At 41.8% G+C, this 15,663-nt stretch overlaps 1 protein-coding gene across 3 annotated transcripts in view; it reads left to right on the top strand.

Moving 5' to 3' along the window:
• The first annotated feature begins 222 nt into the window (after positions 1-222).
• LOC112257444 (tyrosine-protein kinase Fer) overlaps positions 223-15,663 on the top strand; it is a 64,358-nt gene continuing 48,917 nt past the window's right edge. For 2 of the 3 annotated variants that reach the window (XM_042326602.1, XM_042326600.1), the window contains exons 1-2: positions 223-380; positions 12,988-13,290. In XM_042326602.1, the coding sequence (XP_042182536.1) occupies positions 13,081-13,290 (210 nt within the window). In that variant the 5' untranslated portion in view covers positions 223-380; positions 12,988-13,080. Of the gene's footprint in view, positions 381-12,931; positions 13,291-15,663 lie in introns of all 3 variants that reach the window. The other variant, XM_042326601.1, reaches the window with a different exon arrangement.

Below are 15,663 nucleotides of genomic sequence, written 5' to 3'. Positions count from 1 at the left end.
TGAATAGCTATTAATGTGTTTTCTTACCCCATAAAACACAAGAAGTCATAGGACTAGGAAGGAGAGAGGGGCATATATGGAGCGCAGTGAAGCTGTAAGATTTGTGAGTGTGTGATGTGATGGACGTTGGGGCTTGTCTGTCTGTCTGTCTGTCTGTCTGTCGCAGAGCTGTGTAATTTAACCACTTCTATCTCGTTCTAAAACACACCGTATTTTACACACACACACGTCATAGCCCTACGGTAGACCAGACCCGTACAGAGCCAGAGCGGAAACCCCTCCCGAATCCCAGCTCCGGCAGCCGAGCAAAAGAAAAGAGGAATACCAAGAAATCAGGAGACAAGGAGAAATAACAGGAGAAAAGAAACTATCATAATAAAGTGAGTGCAGTCTGTCATTGATTGTATCAACTGTCTATTTGAATGGGATCCTGTAGATTTGATATATATTTGCTAGAGAACAAACACTTTCGAGCAATGGTTAAGGATTTTTTTCCTGGAGGAAAAAAAAAATGTCCAGACAACCGAAATTAGCAGGAATAGCTAACTTTACCTAGCGGTTTAGCCAGCAAGGTAATAGCTAAAACAAACACCGTCCTCCCTTTAATTTCCCCATGATATTGTTATAGGAACATTTTATAATAAAGCAGACCCTATTTATTAAACTTTTGTTGTCACATAGTTAACGGTTTTCACCCTAAATGTGGGTAGCGTTAGCTAGCTAGCAAGGTAACTGCTAATGCTAAGATAGTTTGCTAGTTAGTTAGCTTGACAATGTGAATCAGATTATGTTCAGATATTTAGATGCTTAGCCTACTCATGCTAGCTAGCTACTGGACCGTGTTTGGTCAGAAGAGGCACATCCACATTAGGAGCTTTGGTGCATGTTCTGTTCTAATGCCTTTGATGCACAACAACTTTCCTCAGGATGGGAAACATGTAGGCATGTATTCAATGGCCATCTTAGGTGAAAGTGCAAATTATGTTGTCAGTTTGCAAACAGTTCATTGTGATTGTTATTGTATTCCATCAATGGTTTTGACATCTATGACAACTTGTTGACATTAAAGCCAGTGTTATTGAGAAACAGTTGCTGTGCTGTAAAGTACTGTATCGTGGATTGCCACGAAATGGGCGGGTGAAACGGATGCAGCTACAGAAAACCTTCTCACAGCCAGCCAACTGGACTTTACAAAACCCCGTGTCACACTTAGCCAGCTGTGTCCAATATTCTCTCTCCCATCATAGCTAACAGATTGCATTTTGCTAACAAATAGCGTAGCCTAACAGTGTTTGCATACATTTACTACCTACATTAAGCTACAAACATACGCTAGATATGAAATAAAGTCTAGAAAATAATCAGGACACTGTTTATGTCTGTCAGCCTTGTTCCATGACCTTTTCATGCCACAGCAGTGAACCGAATGAGGAGGACATTCCTTTGCTAGACTGCTCACTCAGATGGGGTATTCAAGCAGCAGTACTACCACCGCTGTTCTGTAGCGCGCAGCAAATTCTTGTTGAGTTTAGCTAACTCCCACAGATGGTACCCTCCGCCAGCCCATCACCCACCCACCCTAATTGTGTTATTGCTGGTGAGAAAGAGGATTATAACAACATCACATTAAGAAGACATTTCACTGTCATACTCCTGTGTACAACTTCAACTACACGGTTTGACTCACAATTTGTGGCACACGTTAGAGAAGGAGACCCAGATGTGAAGAATGGCATTGTGGCCACCAATTTACTGAAATTGAGATCGCTGTTCATCTTCAAGTCATTGACTTGTTGTTTGACAAGTTTTCCACAGCTGTGGGCTTATAAAATGTAGGCTACTGGCTGAATGTCTTTATTGTACCCAAGGTTGGTTGTTGTGTCACGAGACACTGTCAGGTCAAAACAGTTTTCCATTAGCGCCGTCTGTCGGCTAATCAGCCGGTTACAGACTAATTTTCAGCCAGATACATTTTCCATTTCATAGTAAAGCAACTTTTTGGGCGACCCAACCAAATTCACATGGATATGTGAGTTATAGATCTGTCATTCTCGTTGAAAGCAAGTCTAAAATAATTGGTAGATCTATTCTATATGCTCTATTTCTATGCTTCCCATTCTTTAGTTTAGTTTTTGCATCTTTTACTTTTGGTTTTGTACACAAGGTGAAAACACCTTTTGTTTATTGAAAAGATATTTAAGAGCGATTTAGATGGTACAATGCCGCTCTACATTATACATTGCTCGTTTTTGTCGCAAACTATTAGAATTTGAACAACCTGAAAATGAAGGAGCGGTTTCTGCATATTGCAACTTTAACTAGGCAACTTTTGATGTAAAAGTTTCGATTCGCTAGTCCGTCGAGCCCTCTCCCGCTAGAATGAACTTATGAATGTTTTAGGTTTTAGCGATCTATTGATAGGATAGGTGCCTGTAAGTCACAAAGCAAGTGATTTACAGGGAGACGCAACACAGAGGCAAAGCGAGACGTTTCACTCTTTCCAAAATCTGTCCAATGTCTGCCAAATTTGTTTCTATGGACTTATTTTGGACCTAAGCATGTCACCTACCTTCCCGCCTTTGGGACATTGACTCCTATTAATAGGGCAGAGACATGAGCATTCTGTCATTATATAAGAGTGCCATAGGAAAGTATTCAGACCCCTTGACTTTTTTCACATTTTGTTACATTACAGCCTTATAATAAAATTGATAAAATAAAAAGTCCACAACAATCTACACACAATACCCCATAATGACAAAGCGAAAACAAGTTTTTTGAAATGTTTGAACACTTATAAAAAATTGTAAGCAGAAATACCTTATGTAAATAAGTATTTAGACCCTTTGCTCTGAGACTCAAAATTGAGCTCAGGTGCATCCTGTTTCCATTGATCATCCTTGAGATGTTTCTACAACTTGATTGTGGAGTCCACCTGTGGTAAATTAAATTGATTGGATGTGATTTGGAAAGGCACACACCTGTGTATGTAAGGTCCCAAAGTTGACAGTGCATGTCAGAATGCCAAGCATCACGTCTGGAGGAAACCTGGCACCGTCCCTATGGTGAAGCGTGGTGGCAGAATCATGCTGTGGGGATGTTTTTCAGGGGCAGGGACTGGGAGACTAGTCAGGATCAAGGCGAAGATGAACGGAGCGAAGTACAGAGAGATCCCTGATGGCAACCTGCTCCAGAGCGCTCAGGACCTCAGACTGGGGTGAAGGTTCAACGTCCAGCAGGACAACGACCCTAAGCACACAGCCAAGACAATGCAGGAGTGGCTTCGGGACAAGTCTGAATGTCCTTGAGTGGCCCAGCCAGAGCCCAGACTTCAACCCGATCAAACATCCCTGGAGAGATGAAAATAGCTGTGCAGCAATGCTCCCTGTCCAACCTGACAGAGCTTGAGAGGATCTGCAGAGAAGTATAGGAGAAACTCCCCAAATACAGATGTGCTAAGCTTTTAACATCATACCCATGAAGACTCGAGGCTGTAATCGCTACCAAAGGTGCTTCAACAAATTATTGAGTAAAGGGTCTGAATACTTATGTAAATGTTTTTTACATTTTTTGCTTTGTCATTATGGGGTATTGTGTGTAGATTGAGGAAAAAATAAATGTAATACATTTTAGAATAAGGCTGTAATCTAACAAAATGTGGAAAAAGTCAAAGGGTCTGAATACTTTCCGAAGGTACCGTACATATCTCTGGTTGCAGTTGTATTTCTTTACACGGAGGAGGGAGAGTAAGCATGATGCTTGTGAATTTGCATGTCCTATGTAATGTAAGTGTTAACGATGAGTCAATCTACGACTTAGCCTAATTATTGTTTTCTGACACATTAATTATTTTTTTGCGTGTTTCACATAGCCAGGCATGCGGAGTCGTGGCGCGTAGTAGGCTATTTACTGTGAGTTGATTGACAATTGAACAGCAAGTGTTGATTAGTTTATAAAAGTTGTCGAACTGACTGAATAAAGTCCATATCCTATATCCCTTTGACAGGTTTACTTTTCTAGAATTCCAGACAATGACTCGTATTGTCAGTCAGTGTAGCCTTCCGGATCGCATCGGTGAGAGAGTTGTTTATTTGGCTCCCTAATTTGCGTTTGCTACTGGTAGGATTTTTGGCGATTTATCTGCAGATGAATTCTGAAAACCATTTGATGAAGATGATGAATCATCACTGCATGAATAGTAGGTAGTGGAGAGCCTCATTCTGGTCCAAATATGACAATTAGTGCCCTCATGGAATCCAGGCATTAAAATGGAATTCAACAATATTCAAACATTTACTGACCTTAGCAGGAATTCATCTAAATGTATAGAAAAATTAGGCAAATTATTTAATTTATCATAAGACATGAACAGAGTGCCTCAGGGATTTATATTTCCTGCAACTTTCTGAAGAAGCAACAAGAGTGTGTGTGCGTAGTGCACATGTCTACCACTTTGTGTAGCCATTAGCGATGATGCTAATGAAAACGGTCTTCTGGTAGATGGAAAGGCTTTCCCAAAAACCTTCTCAATTAAATGTTGATACAAAGTAGCCTAAGCTTACCTGGCAGAATGATATGATTATTTTCATCAATCCAGTGGGTATTTGTTTTGCAAACTCTACCATCAAAACACTGCTAAACAACAGCCTCTTGCTAGTTGCACACTTAAATTAAGGGTAATTTACATCCCAAAATCAAAATTTATCAGATTTTTCCCAGACCTCAAAAGTGGTCTCCTGATGTGGTTAAAGCATTGTTGTGGACTTAGAACATCCAATTTTGTTTTTCTATTAAAAAAGTGTTGGTTTTTCTGGAGCGAAAAACTGAGGAAACGGAAACCAGGAAAATCAAAACCATACATTTTATTTTTTAAAGATAATGTGGGTTATTTACTTAATTTTTCTGTTTTAATAAAATACGTAATTTTAAGAACAAACATCATTGTGGTAATTCATATCTTGCAGTAAAACTGTAAATCAAACTTTAATCTCAAGAGAAGATAGGTTTAATGTTCTCTTATTTAGAAAGTAGTCCTGATCATATAGACCTAGACAGTATCCAAAACAAAAATAAACAGAATATATACATTTTCAGTAATTAAAATTGAAAAGTCTTGTCTTTCTACACAATACCACAACACATTTTTCTAATCTAGGAGGTAAACTTGACAAAATATTCAATCATTTAGCTGTGTATTTCAGATGAAGTCAAGGCATTAGAATGTACCAGAGGCCACTAAAATGTAGCTTCTTCTGCAAACAATTTGGGCCCTGAGGGCGGCTGGCTACTTTTTCTATTTGACTAACTACTATATGTACTTTTAGAAAACACTGGTCAAAAGTGATCAGATTCATGACACAACAAGTCTGATCAAAAATAACTCTCTTCTTGCACTTTCACTAGGCGGCCAGTCAGAGGCTATTTCTTTCTTGTGGGTGACTTACTACTTACTTTTCAATGTTGTCTTTCTAGGCCTTATAGTTTAAGTATTGATCCGTACCTGCCTGATAGTGGAGGAACCCCTTCCATGTGAAATGTTTGAAGGTCCACCATCCCTTCAACCATTTTGTGTCAGGGAAAAGTTCCTGCCATGCTATGTTGTCTTAGGTCTCTCTTTATGTAGTGTTGTGATGTGTTTTTGTCCTATAATTGTAATTTTTTATTTGTATTTTTAATTCCAGCCCCTGTCCCCACAGGAGGCCTTTTGGTAGGCCATCATTGTAAATAAGAATGTGTTCTTAACTGACTTGCCTAGTTAATTAAAGGTCAAATAAAAAAGGTGAAGGCTTTCATAGCTCAGACACACCAACTGGGCCGCAGGTGGTTTTACCCCCCCCCAATATATACAGTGGGACAAGTATTTGATACACTGCCGATTTTGCAGGTTTTCTTACTTCCAAAGCATGTAGAGGTCTGTATTTTTTATCATAGGTACATTTCAACTGTGAGAGATGGAATCTAAAACAAAATTCCAGAAAATCACATTGTATGATTTGTAAGTAATTAATTTGCATTTTATTGCATGACATAAGTATTTGATCACCTACCAACCGGTAAGAATACCGTCTCTCACAGACCTGTTAGTTTTTCTTTAAGAAGCCCTCCTGTTCTCCACTCATTACCAGTATTAACTGCACCTGTTTGAACTCGTTACCTGTATAGAAGACACCTGTCCACACACTCAATCAAACAGACTCCAACCTCTCCACAATGGCCAAGACCAGAGAGCTGTGTAAGGACATCAGGGATAAAATTGTAGACCTGCACAAGGCTGGGATGGGCTACAGGACAATAGGCAAGCAGCTTGGTGAGAAGGCAACAACTGTTGGCGCAATTATTAGAAAATGGTAGAAGTTCAAGATGATGGTCAATCACCCTCGGTCTGGGGCTCCATGCAAGATCTCACCTCGTGGGGCATCAATGATAATGAGGAAGGTGAGGGATCAGCCCAGAACTACACGGCAGGACCTGGTCAATGACCTGAAGAGAGCTGGGACCACAGTCTCAAAGAAAATCCATGACGGCATAGTGTGTTACTAATGGTTAAGGTCCCCCTGCTCAAGCCAGCGCATGTCCAGGCCCGTCTGAAGTTTGCCAATGACCATCTGGATGATCCAGAGGAGGAATGGGAGAAGATCATGTGGTCTGATGAGACAAAAAAATAGAGCTTTTTGGTCTAAACTCCACTCGCCGTGTTTGGAGGAAGAAGAAGGATGAGTACAACCCCAAGAACACCATCCCAACCGTGAAGCATGGAGGTGGAAACATCATTCTTTGGGGATGCTTTTTTGCAAAGGGGACAGGATGACTGCACTGTATTGAGGGGAGGATGGATAGGGCCATGTATCGTGAGATCTTGGCCAACAACCACCATCCCTCAGTAAGAGCATTGAAGATGGGTTGTGGCTGGGTCTTCCAGCATGACAACAACCCGAAACACACAGCCAGGGCAACTAAGGAGTTGCTCCATTAGAAGCATCTCAAGGTCCTGGAGTGGCCTAGCCAGTCTCCAGACCTGAACCCAATAGAAAATCTTATGAGGGAGCTGAAAGTCCGTATTGCCCAGCGACAGCCCCGAAACCTGAAGGATCTGGAGAAGGTCTGTATGGAGGAGTGGGCCAAAATCCCTGCTGCACTGTGTGCAAACCTGGTCAAGAAATACAGGAAACGTTTGATCTCTGTAATTGCAAACAAAGGTTTCTGTACTAAATATTAAGTTCTGATTTTCTGATGTATCAAATACTTACAGTGGGGGGAAAAAAGTATTTAGTCAGCCACCAATTGTGCAAGTTCTCCCACTTAAAAAGATGAGAGGCCTGCCATTAATACAGGTAACGAGTGGAGGACAGAGGAGCCTCTTAAAGAAGTTATTACAGGTCTGTGAGAGCCAGAAATCTTGCTTGTTTGTAGGTGACCAAATACTTATTTTCCACCATAATTTGCAAATAAATTAATTTAAAATCCTACAATGTGATTTTCTTGATTTTTTTTCTTTCTCATTTTGTCTGTCATAGTTGAAGTGTACCTATGATGAAAATTACAGGCCTCTCATCTTTTTAAGTGGGAGAACTTGCACAATTGGTGGCTGACTAAATACTTTTTTTTGCCCCACTGTATGTTATGCAATAAAATGCAAATTAATTACTTAAAAATCATACAATGTGATTTTCTTGATTTTTGTTTTAGACTCCGTCTCTCACAGTTGAAGTGTACCTATGAAAAAATGACAGACCTCTACATGCTTTGTAAGTAGGAAAACCTGCAAAATCGTCAGTGTCAAATACTTGTTCTCCCCAAGGTATATAGTACCACTCAAAGGTTTGGAGACACCTACTCATACAAGGGTTTTTCTATATTTTTTTACTATTTTCTATGTTATAGAATAATAGTGAAGACATCAAAACTATGAAATAACACATGGAATTATGTAGTAACCAAAAAAGTGTTGAACAAATATTTGAGATTCTTCAAAGTTGCCACCCTTTGCCTTGATGACTGTTTTGCACACTCTTGGTATTCTCTAAAGTTAACTGCCTTGTTCAGGTGCAGAACGACAGATTATTACCTTGTCGACTCAGGGATTTGATCCAGCAACCTTACGGTTACTGGCCCAACGCACTAACCACTATGCTACCTGCCGCCCCAAAGTTCATTTGTGGAATTTTTTTATTCTTAATGCGTTTGAGCCAGTCAGTTGTGTAGTGACAAAGTAGAGGTGGTATACAGAAGATAGACCTATTTGGTAAAATACCAAGTCCATATTATGGCAAGAACAAGAATAGCTCAAATAAGTAAAGAGAAACGACAGTCCATCATTACTTTAAGACATGAAGGTCAGTCAATCCGGAAATGTTCAATAACTTTGAAAGTTTCTTCAAGTGCAGTCACAAAAACCATCAAGCGCTGTGATGAAACTGGCTCTCATGAGGACCGCCACAGGAAAGGAAGACCCAAAGTTACCTCTGCTGCAGAGGATAAGTTCATTAGAGTTACCAGTCTCAGAAATTTCAGCCCAAATAAATGCTTCACAGAGTTCAAGTAACAGACACATCTCAACATCATCTGTTCAGAGGAGACTGTGTGAATCAGGCCTTCATAGATCAAATTGCTGCAAAGAAACCACTACTAAAGGACACCAATAAGAAGAGACTTGCTTGGTCCAAGAAACACAAGCAATGGACATTAGACCTGTAGAAATCTGTCCTTTGGTTTGATGAGTCCAAATTTGAGATGTCTTTGTGAAACACAGAGTAGGTGAACGGATGATCTCTGCATGTGTGGTTCCCACTGTGAAGCATAGAGGTGTGATGCTGTGGGGGTGCTTTTCTGGTGACACTGTCAGTGATTTATTTAGAATTCGAGGCACACTTAACCAGCGTGGCTACCACAGCATTCTGCAGCGATACGCCATCCCATCTGGTTAGTTTTTCAACAGGACAATGACCCAATACACCTCCAGGCTGTGTAAGGGCTATTTGACCAAGAAGGAGAGTGATGGAGTGCTGCATCAGATGACCTGGCCTCCACAATCACCTGACCTTAACCCAATTGAGATGGTTTGGGATGAGTTGGACCACAGAGGGAAGGAAAAGCAGCCAACAAGTGCTCAGCACATATGGGAACTTCTTCAAGACTGTCGGAAAAGCATTCCTCATGAAGCTGGTTGAGAGAATGCCACGAGTGTGCAAAGCCGTCATCAAGGCAACATGGCTACATTGAGGAATTTAAAATATATTTTGATTTGTTTAACACTTTATTTTTTGCTTTCTACATGATTCCATATGTAGTTATTTCATAGTTTTGATGTCTTCACTATTATTCTACAATGTAGAAAATAGTAAAAAATAAAGAAACTCTTGAATGAGTAGGTGTGTCCAACAGTTTGAGTTTTAGATATATCATTTTTTTGGTAAATAAAATAAAATTGTTGGACATGACTGTGAAAACACCAGGAAAGTAGCTCCAAATGATTCTAATTTTTGAAATTCCCACATATAATAGAGAGACACGTGATCATATACAAATGTAAGCCAGGTTTGAAATTATTGTTTGGGTCAAATATTATATGTTTGGGCATCTTGCAGCCAATTTGCAGTCTACAAATGATTTGTAATTATGTTCCACCCCCCCTGACCATCCTCTCAAGAAAAAATTGTCTCCTGGCAGATCCCCTAATTATGGTCTAGATTCCAATGTTAGCTAGCTGCGCTAATGTTGCTATTTTGTAGAAAGCACTTATTGATACTAGCCAGATGGCCACAGCTAGATAACTACCTAGCAAGATGATGAAGAAACAATTTAATTCACTCTCCATAATCCCATACTGCCAGTGCCTGCCAATAGCCAAATGTTTAGCTAGCTAGTTAACATTAGCATATTCGCAAGCTTGCACAACATAGGACACGGCACTAACTTGGCAGCTAACACAGGCATCTGTTTTATGGAAACTAATCCATTGTGATTTTAATTATAATGTCAATACTAGCTACAGTGGTTAGCTTGGTGGAAGTATTTAGTGTTGTATGCATTGTGTCTGTGCACTTAGCAAGCTGCCGTCCCATAGCCTATAGTTTTCATATATGAAGTGTGACCCACTCATGACATTTTGTCTCCATATCTGTCAGTTACTGACACTTATTTTCTGTCTTTAGTTTTTTGAACTAAACCTGGCTGCTCACAGATCTACAGCTTGCAAAAATTCACATGAAAAAACAAAACAACCAGGGTTGTTCCATGTCATTTCAGCAAGCTGTGACAACCACCATCTCAGATTGTTCTGAAATCATTTCTGTAGTTAGAAACAGATAAGATGAACATTCCTGCAACTTTATTTTGCTGAAATTATCTCTTAGAAATTAAGCTAATTGAAACCCAACAACTTCAATGACTAATTTCTCTGAACAATAAAAAAAAAAAACATCACCAAATACACTGAGAATACATTATATAGGATGAAGAGACAATACTCCAAACTGCAGCGCCATACTAATTGTCTAACATCAAGAACTGAGAATATATACTCATTATTGGTGTGGGGGGGTCAGTGGATGGCTTTTGACCACTTCTTTGGACTTCTCATGTCTTACTCATTTTTAGAAAAAAGTTTAGTCCAAATCAAATGTTCGGTTCTACAATTCTTGAATATTATATGAATCCTATAAATTACAATGGCCAAATGGGTGCAATCAATTTGCTTAATTTCTCAGAGAACAAATTATATTTCAACAAAATAATGTTGCAGTAATGCTAATCTGTTTCTAACTACAGAAACGGTTTCTGAACAATCTGAGATGGTCCGTGGCAAAATCTTCTTTCTTGTGCTTTTAGAAGTGCAATGACCCACTATCCAGTTTAACTTTTGTCATATAGGCCTAGCCTAAGATGTTTGAGAATAGGTAGCCGCCCCAAAGCATTTCCGTACTGTAGGCTACTCAGTGTGTCTCGTGACTTGAATAGGCCTACGTCTTTCTGATTATAATCACGTTGTGGTTTCCTTTCAGCCTTCTTCTCATGATGCTTGTTGGAGGCAGTCACGTAGGTCACTGATCACTTAAACACTAGCCTGGTGTGCTCCTGAAGATGATCCCTCTATCTTATCTGACTTAAAGTGGGTGTTCTAGAAAACGCTCTGTGTGGTGTTCTTTTTGGCTACAAGTAAGTGTTCAAAGCCACCATTAAAGGGAATGTAAGTGTTCACAGTAATGTGAGGGACAGGTGATCAAGTTTTACAAAATTGCATCGCTATTGTTACAAAGGTTTTTCTAAAATGGCACTGTCCCTGTTTATCTAGTAGACTTTTAGTAGCCTACTGTGTCAGTTTAATAGGGTTTGTTATCATTTTTGAGGTTATGTTTATTCTTTCAACTGTGAAAGATTTGCATCTGATCCAGCTTCTGTAATTGCCTTTTGAACTTTGAACTGGTTTTGGAATAAACCAGAGACATTAGCTATAAACTCTCTCAGTGCTCACACTGTACAGTGGAGTCATTTCCCTCATCTTCTTTTATAGCCTGCGACTCGTGGGTGGTAAAATGATATCTTTTGAATTCCTTTGGCAGTGAATGAATAAATTAATATTTGACTGTGAACACATCTGCCATGTCACTGACACTTATACCACTTGATTTTGCACAGACAGCCTAAATACAATTCACATGATCTTCTGTACTGTTATAATTTTGAGAATGCAGAACTAAAAATGTTTTCTGATTGTGGAGGACGTTTTGTGTTGGCTTAGTAGCCTCTGTTGTACTTGTCCTAGTGTTCATGCTATGACCCATTTATGACACAAGTTTGTCTACTTGCCGAATAAGGCTGTTTCAGATTAGGTTATAGGCTGTTCTTGTTTAGGTTATACTATTCTGAATTCTAGCTGCTCCATTCTCATAAGGGGTTCTATTAAGAGTTTTCATATATTAGATCAAGGCACACTATTTGAAGACGTTCCCTTCCAATTAGGCGATGGCATGTGGGGATGGCATGTGTGATCTGACTGGGATATACACAACAACATTCCCAATAGAAAGGCACATTTTCTAGTCTCTGGGGCACTTAGTGCATCTTTGACAAATGGTGTTTGCCCCACTATTTAACTTCCAAAACTGGTAGTTCAAGTTTGAAGATGTTCGTGGAGTCTACTTTATTCATCAGCACATTAGAAGTCTTTAGTGTGAGACACTGGAGCAGAACAGAAGGCATCTGACTTGGAGATAATAAGCTTTTCCCCCGAGGTTTAAAGCCAGATTAAATAGGCAGTCTAGTAGTAGCAGAGGTAGAGTGATTGTCTGTCTTTTTTATAATCTGCCTTGTCTCTGAAGGCTTACGTCCCTATCTCACATTAGACTAGCCTACTTCCTGTTGTTGTACTGTAGCTACCGTTTCTGGTCTCTATTGACTTTGTTTCAATGTCTTACTGTGGTAGGCCTATAAATAGTTACCTGAGATGAGGGATGGTGAGGTTAGGTAGCCTACATGAATTTGTTACCATTTTGTTTCGTCCGCTTCACTAGCGGCCCAACCACTTCCTAAACTGGTCGCCCACCCCTTCCTCCATTGTGCGTCTTTATTTCAGAAAACTCTGCCTCTTGCATCAGAAGGTTGTTGCGATCTATAAAGGGTTAGGCTAATCAAAGAAGTACCTTTTTATTTAGGCTAATTCATAGAAAACCTTCCACCTGTCTGCAACTAATGACTAACCAACATTCAACAAGCAGTTGGTCTTTGTCGACCAGGACAGGTGCTATCAATTTGCTGTAATTTGTGAAAAATGTTTTACACATTTATTATAGTTTCTGTATGTGCCTCACAGGAGGTTGGTGGAAGTTTAAATTGGAAGGATGGGCTCGTGGTAATGGCTGGAGTGGAAAAAGTGGAATGGTATCAAACACATGGTTTCCAGATGTTTGATACCATTCCATTTACTCCGTTCCAGACATTATTATGAGCCGTCGTCCCCTCAGCAGCCTCCAATGATTTGCCTCCTTCCAGGAAAGATGCAGAACTGAGGGGGACTATCCATCCTCCCGGCCCGGTGAAGTGTGAGACTAAATAGCGTGTCGTGAGGAAAAGGGGTGAGGGACGATGGGGTTTGGACGGGACCTGGGGAACTCCCACGATGGGCTGTTGAAGCTGCAGGACTGGGAGCTGAAGCTGCTGGAGACAGTGAAGCGCTTCATGACGCTACGGGTGAAAAGCGACAAGGAGTACGCCTCTCTCCTCCTCAACATCAGTCAGCAGGTGGACAAGCACGACAACTGCTCCCAGATGGACTACATCAGCAACGTCTCCAAGGTTAACACAAACGCAAATCAATTCAGAAATACAGATATATTCATGTATACAGTACAGACACAAGTGTCAACACAGACTACATCAGTAATGTCTTTAAGTTGAGATAGAAGATGGTGCTTTGCTGAACCTCTCTTTCACTCTCTCTCGCCACCTCTCTCTTGCTACCTCTCTCTTGCTATCTCTCTCTTGCTACCTCTCTCTTGCTACCTCTCTCTTGCTACCTCTCTCTTGCTACCTCTCTCTTGCTACCTCTCTCTTGCTACCTCTCTCTTGCTCTCTCTCTCTCTCTCTCTCTCTCTCTCTCTCTCTCTCTCTCTCTCTCTCTCTCTCTCTCTCTCTCTCTCTCTCTCTCTCTCTCTCTCTCTCTCTCTCTCTCTCTCTCTCTCTCTCTCTCTCTCTCTCTCTCTCTCTCTCTCTCTCTACCTCTCTCTCTCTCTCTCTCTCTCTCTCTCTCTCTCTCTCTCTCTCTCTCTCTCTACCTCTCTCTCTCTCTCTCTCTCTCTACCTCTCTCTCTCTCTCTCTCTACCCTCTCTCTCTCTCTCTCTCTACCTCTCTCTCTCTCTCTCTCTCTCTCTCTCTCTCTCTACCTCTCTCTCTACCTCTACCTCTCTCTCTCTACCTCTACCTCTCTCTCTCTACCTCTACCTCTCTCTCTACCTCTCTCTCTCTCTCTACCTCTCTCTCTCTCTCTCTCTCTCTCTGCCACCTCTCTCTTGCTACCTCTCTCTTGCTACCTCTCTCTCGCTACCTCTCTCTCGCTACCTCTCTCTCGCTACCTCTCTCTCGCTACCTCTCTCGCTACCTCTCTCGCTACCTCTCTCTCTCTACCTCTCTCTCTCTCTACCTCTCTCTCTCTCTACCTCTCTCTCTCTCTACCTCTCTCTCTCTCTACCTCCTCTCTCTCTACCTCTCTCTCTCTCTACCTCTCTCTCTACATCTCTCTCTCTACCTCTCTCTCTCTCTACCTCTCTCTCTCTCTACCTCTCTCTCTCTACCTCTCTCTCTCTACCTCTCTCTCTCTCTACCTCTCTCTCTCTACCTCTCTCTCTCTCTACCTCTCTCTCTCTCTACCTCTCTCTCTCTACCTCTCTCTCTCTACCTCTCTCTCTCTACCTACCTCTCTCTCTCTCTCTCTCTCTCTCTCTCTCTCTCTCTCTCTCTCTCTACCTCTCTCTCTACCTCTCTCTCCTCTCTCTCTCTCGCTACCTCTCTCTCTCTCTCTCTCTCTCTCTCTCTCTCGCTACCTCTCTCTCTCTCTCTACCTCTCTCTCTCTCTCTCTCTCTCGCTACCTCTCTCTCTCTCTCTACCTCTCTCTCTCTCTCTCTCTCTCTCGCTACCTCTCTCTCTCTCTCTACCTCTCTCTCTCTCTACTCTCTCTCTCTCTACCTCTCTGTCTCTCTACCTCTCTCTCTCTCTCTCTCTCTCTCTCTCTCTACCTCTCTCTCTCTCGCTACCTCTCTCTCTCTCTCTACCTCTCTCTCTCTCGCTACCTCTCTCTCTCTCTCTACCTCTCTCTCTCTCGCTACCTCTCTCTCTCTCTCTCTCTCGCTACTCTCTCTCTCTCGCTACCTCTCTCTCTTCCTCTCTCTCTCTCTCGCTACCTCTCTCTCGCTACCTCTCTCTCTCTCTCTCTCTCTCTCTCTCTACCTCTCTCTCTCTCTCTCTCTCTCGCTCTCTCTCTCTCTCTCTCTCTCTCTCTCTCGCTACCTCTCTCTCTCGCTACCTCTCTCTCTCTGCTACCTCTCTCTCTCTCGCTCTCCTCTCTCTCTCTCGCTACCTCTCTCTCTCTCTCTCTCTCTCTCTCTCTCTCTCTCTCTCTCTCTCTCGCTACCTCTCTCTCTCTCTCTACCCTCTCTCTCTCTACGCTCTCTCTCTCCTCTCTCTCTCTCTCTCTCTACCTCTCTCTCTCTCTCTCTCTCTCGCTACCTCTCTCTCTCTCTCTCTCTCTCTCTCGCTACCTCTCTCTCTCTCTCTACCTACCTCTCTCTCTCTACCTCTCTCTCTCTCTCTACCCTCTCTCTCTCTCTACCTCTCTCTCTCCGCTACCTCTCTCTCGCTACCTCTCTCTCTCTCTCTCTTCGCCCTCTCTCTCTCTCTCTCGCTACCTCTCTCTCGCTACCTCTCTCTCTCTCTCTCTCTCTCTCTCGCTACCTCTCTCTCTCTCGCTACCTCTCTCTCTCTCTCTCTCTCTCTCTCTCTCTCTACCTCTCTCTCTCTCTCTCTACCTCTCTCTCTCTCTCTCTCTCTCTCTCTCTACCTCTCTCTCTCTCTCTCTCTCTCTCTCTCTCTCTCTCTCTCGCTACCTCTCTCTTGCTACCTCTCTCTGCTACTCTCTCTCTCTTGCTACCTCTACTCTTCTCCTCTCTCTACC

This window comes from Oncorhynchus tshawytscha, linkage group LG09 (genome assembly GCF_018296145.1).
Source record: "Oncorhynchus tshawytscha isolate Ot180627B linkage group LG09, Otsh_v2.0, whole genome shotgun sequence".
Lineage (NCBI taxonomy): Eukaryota > Metazoa > Chordata > Actinopteri > Salmoniformes > Salmonidae > Oncorhynchus > Oncorhynchus tshawytscha.
The sequence above is the reverse complement of the archived record's forward strand: the minus strand, read 5'-3'. Positions and strand labels throughout refer to the sequence as shown.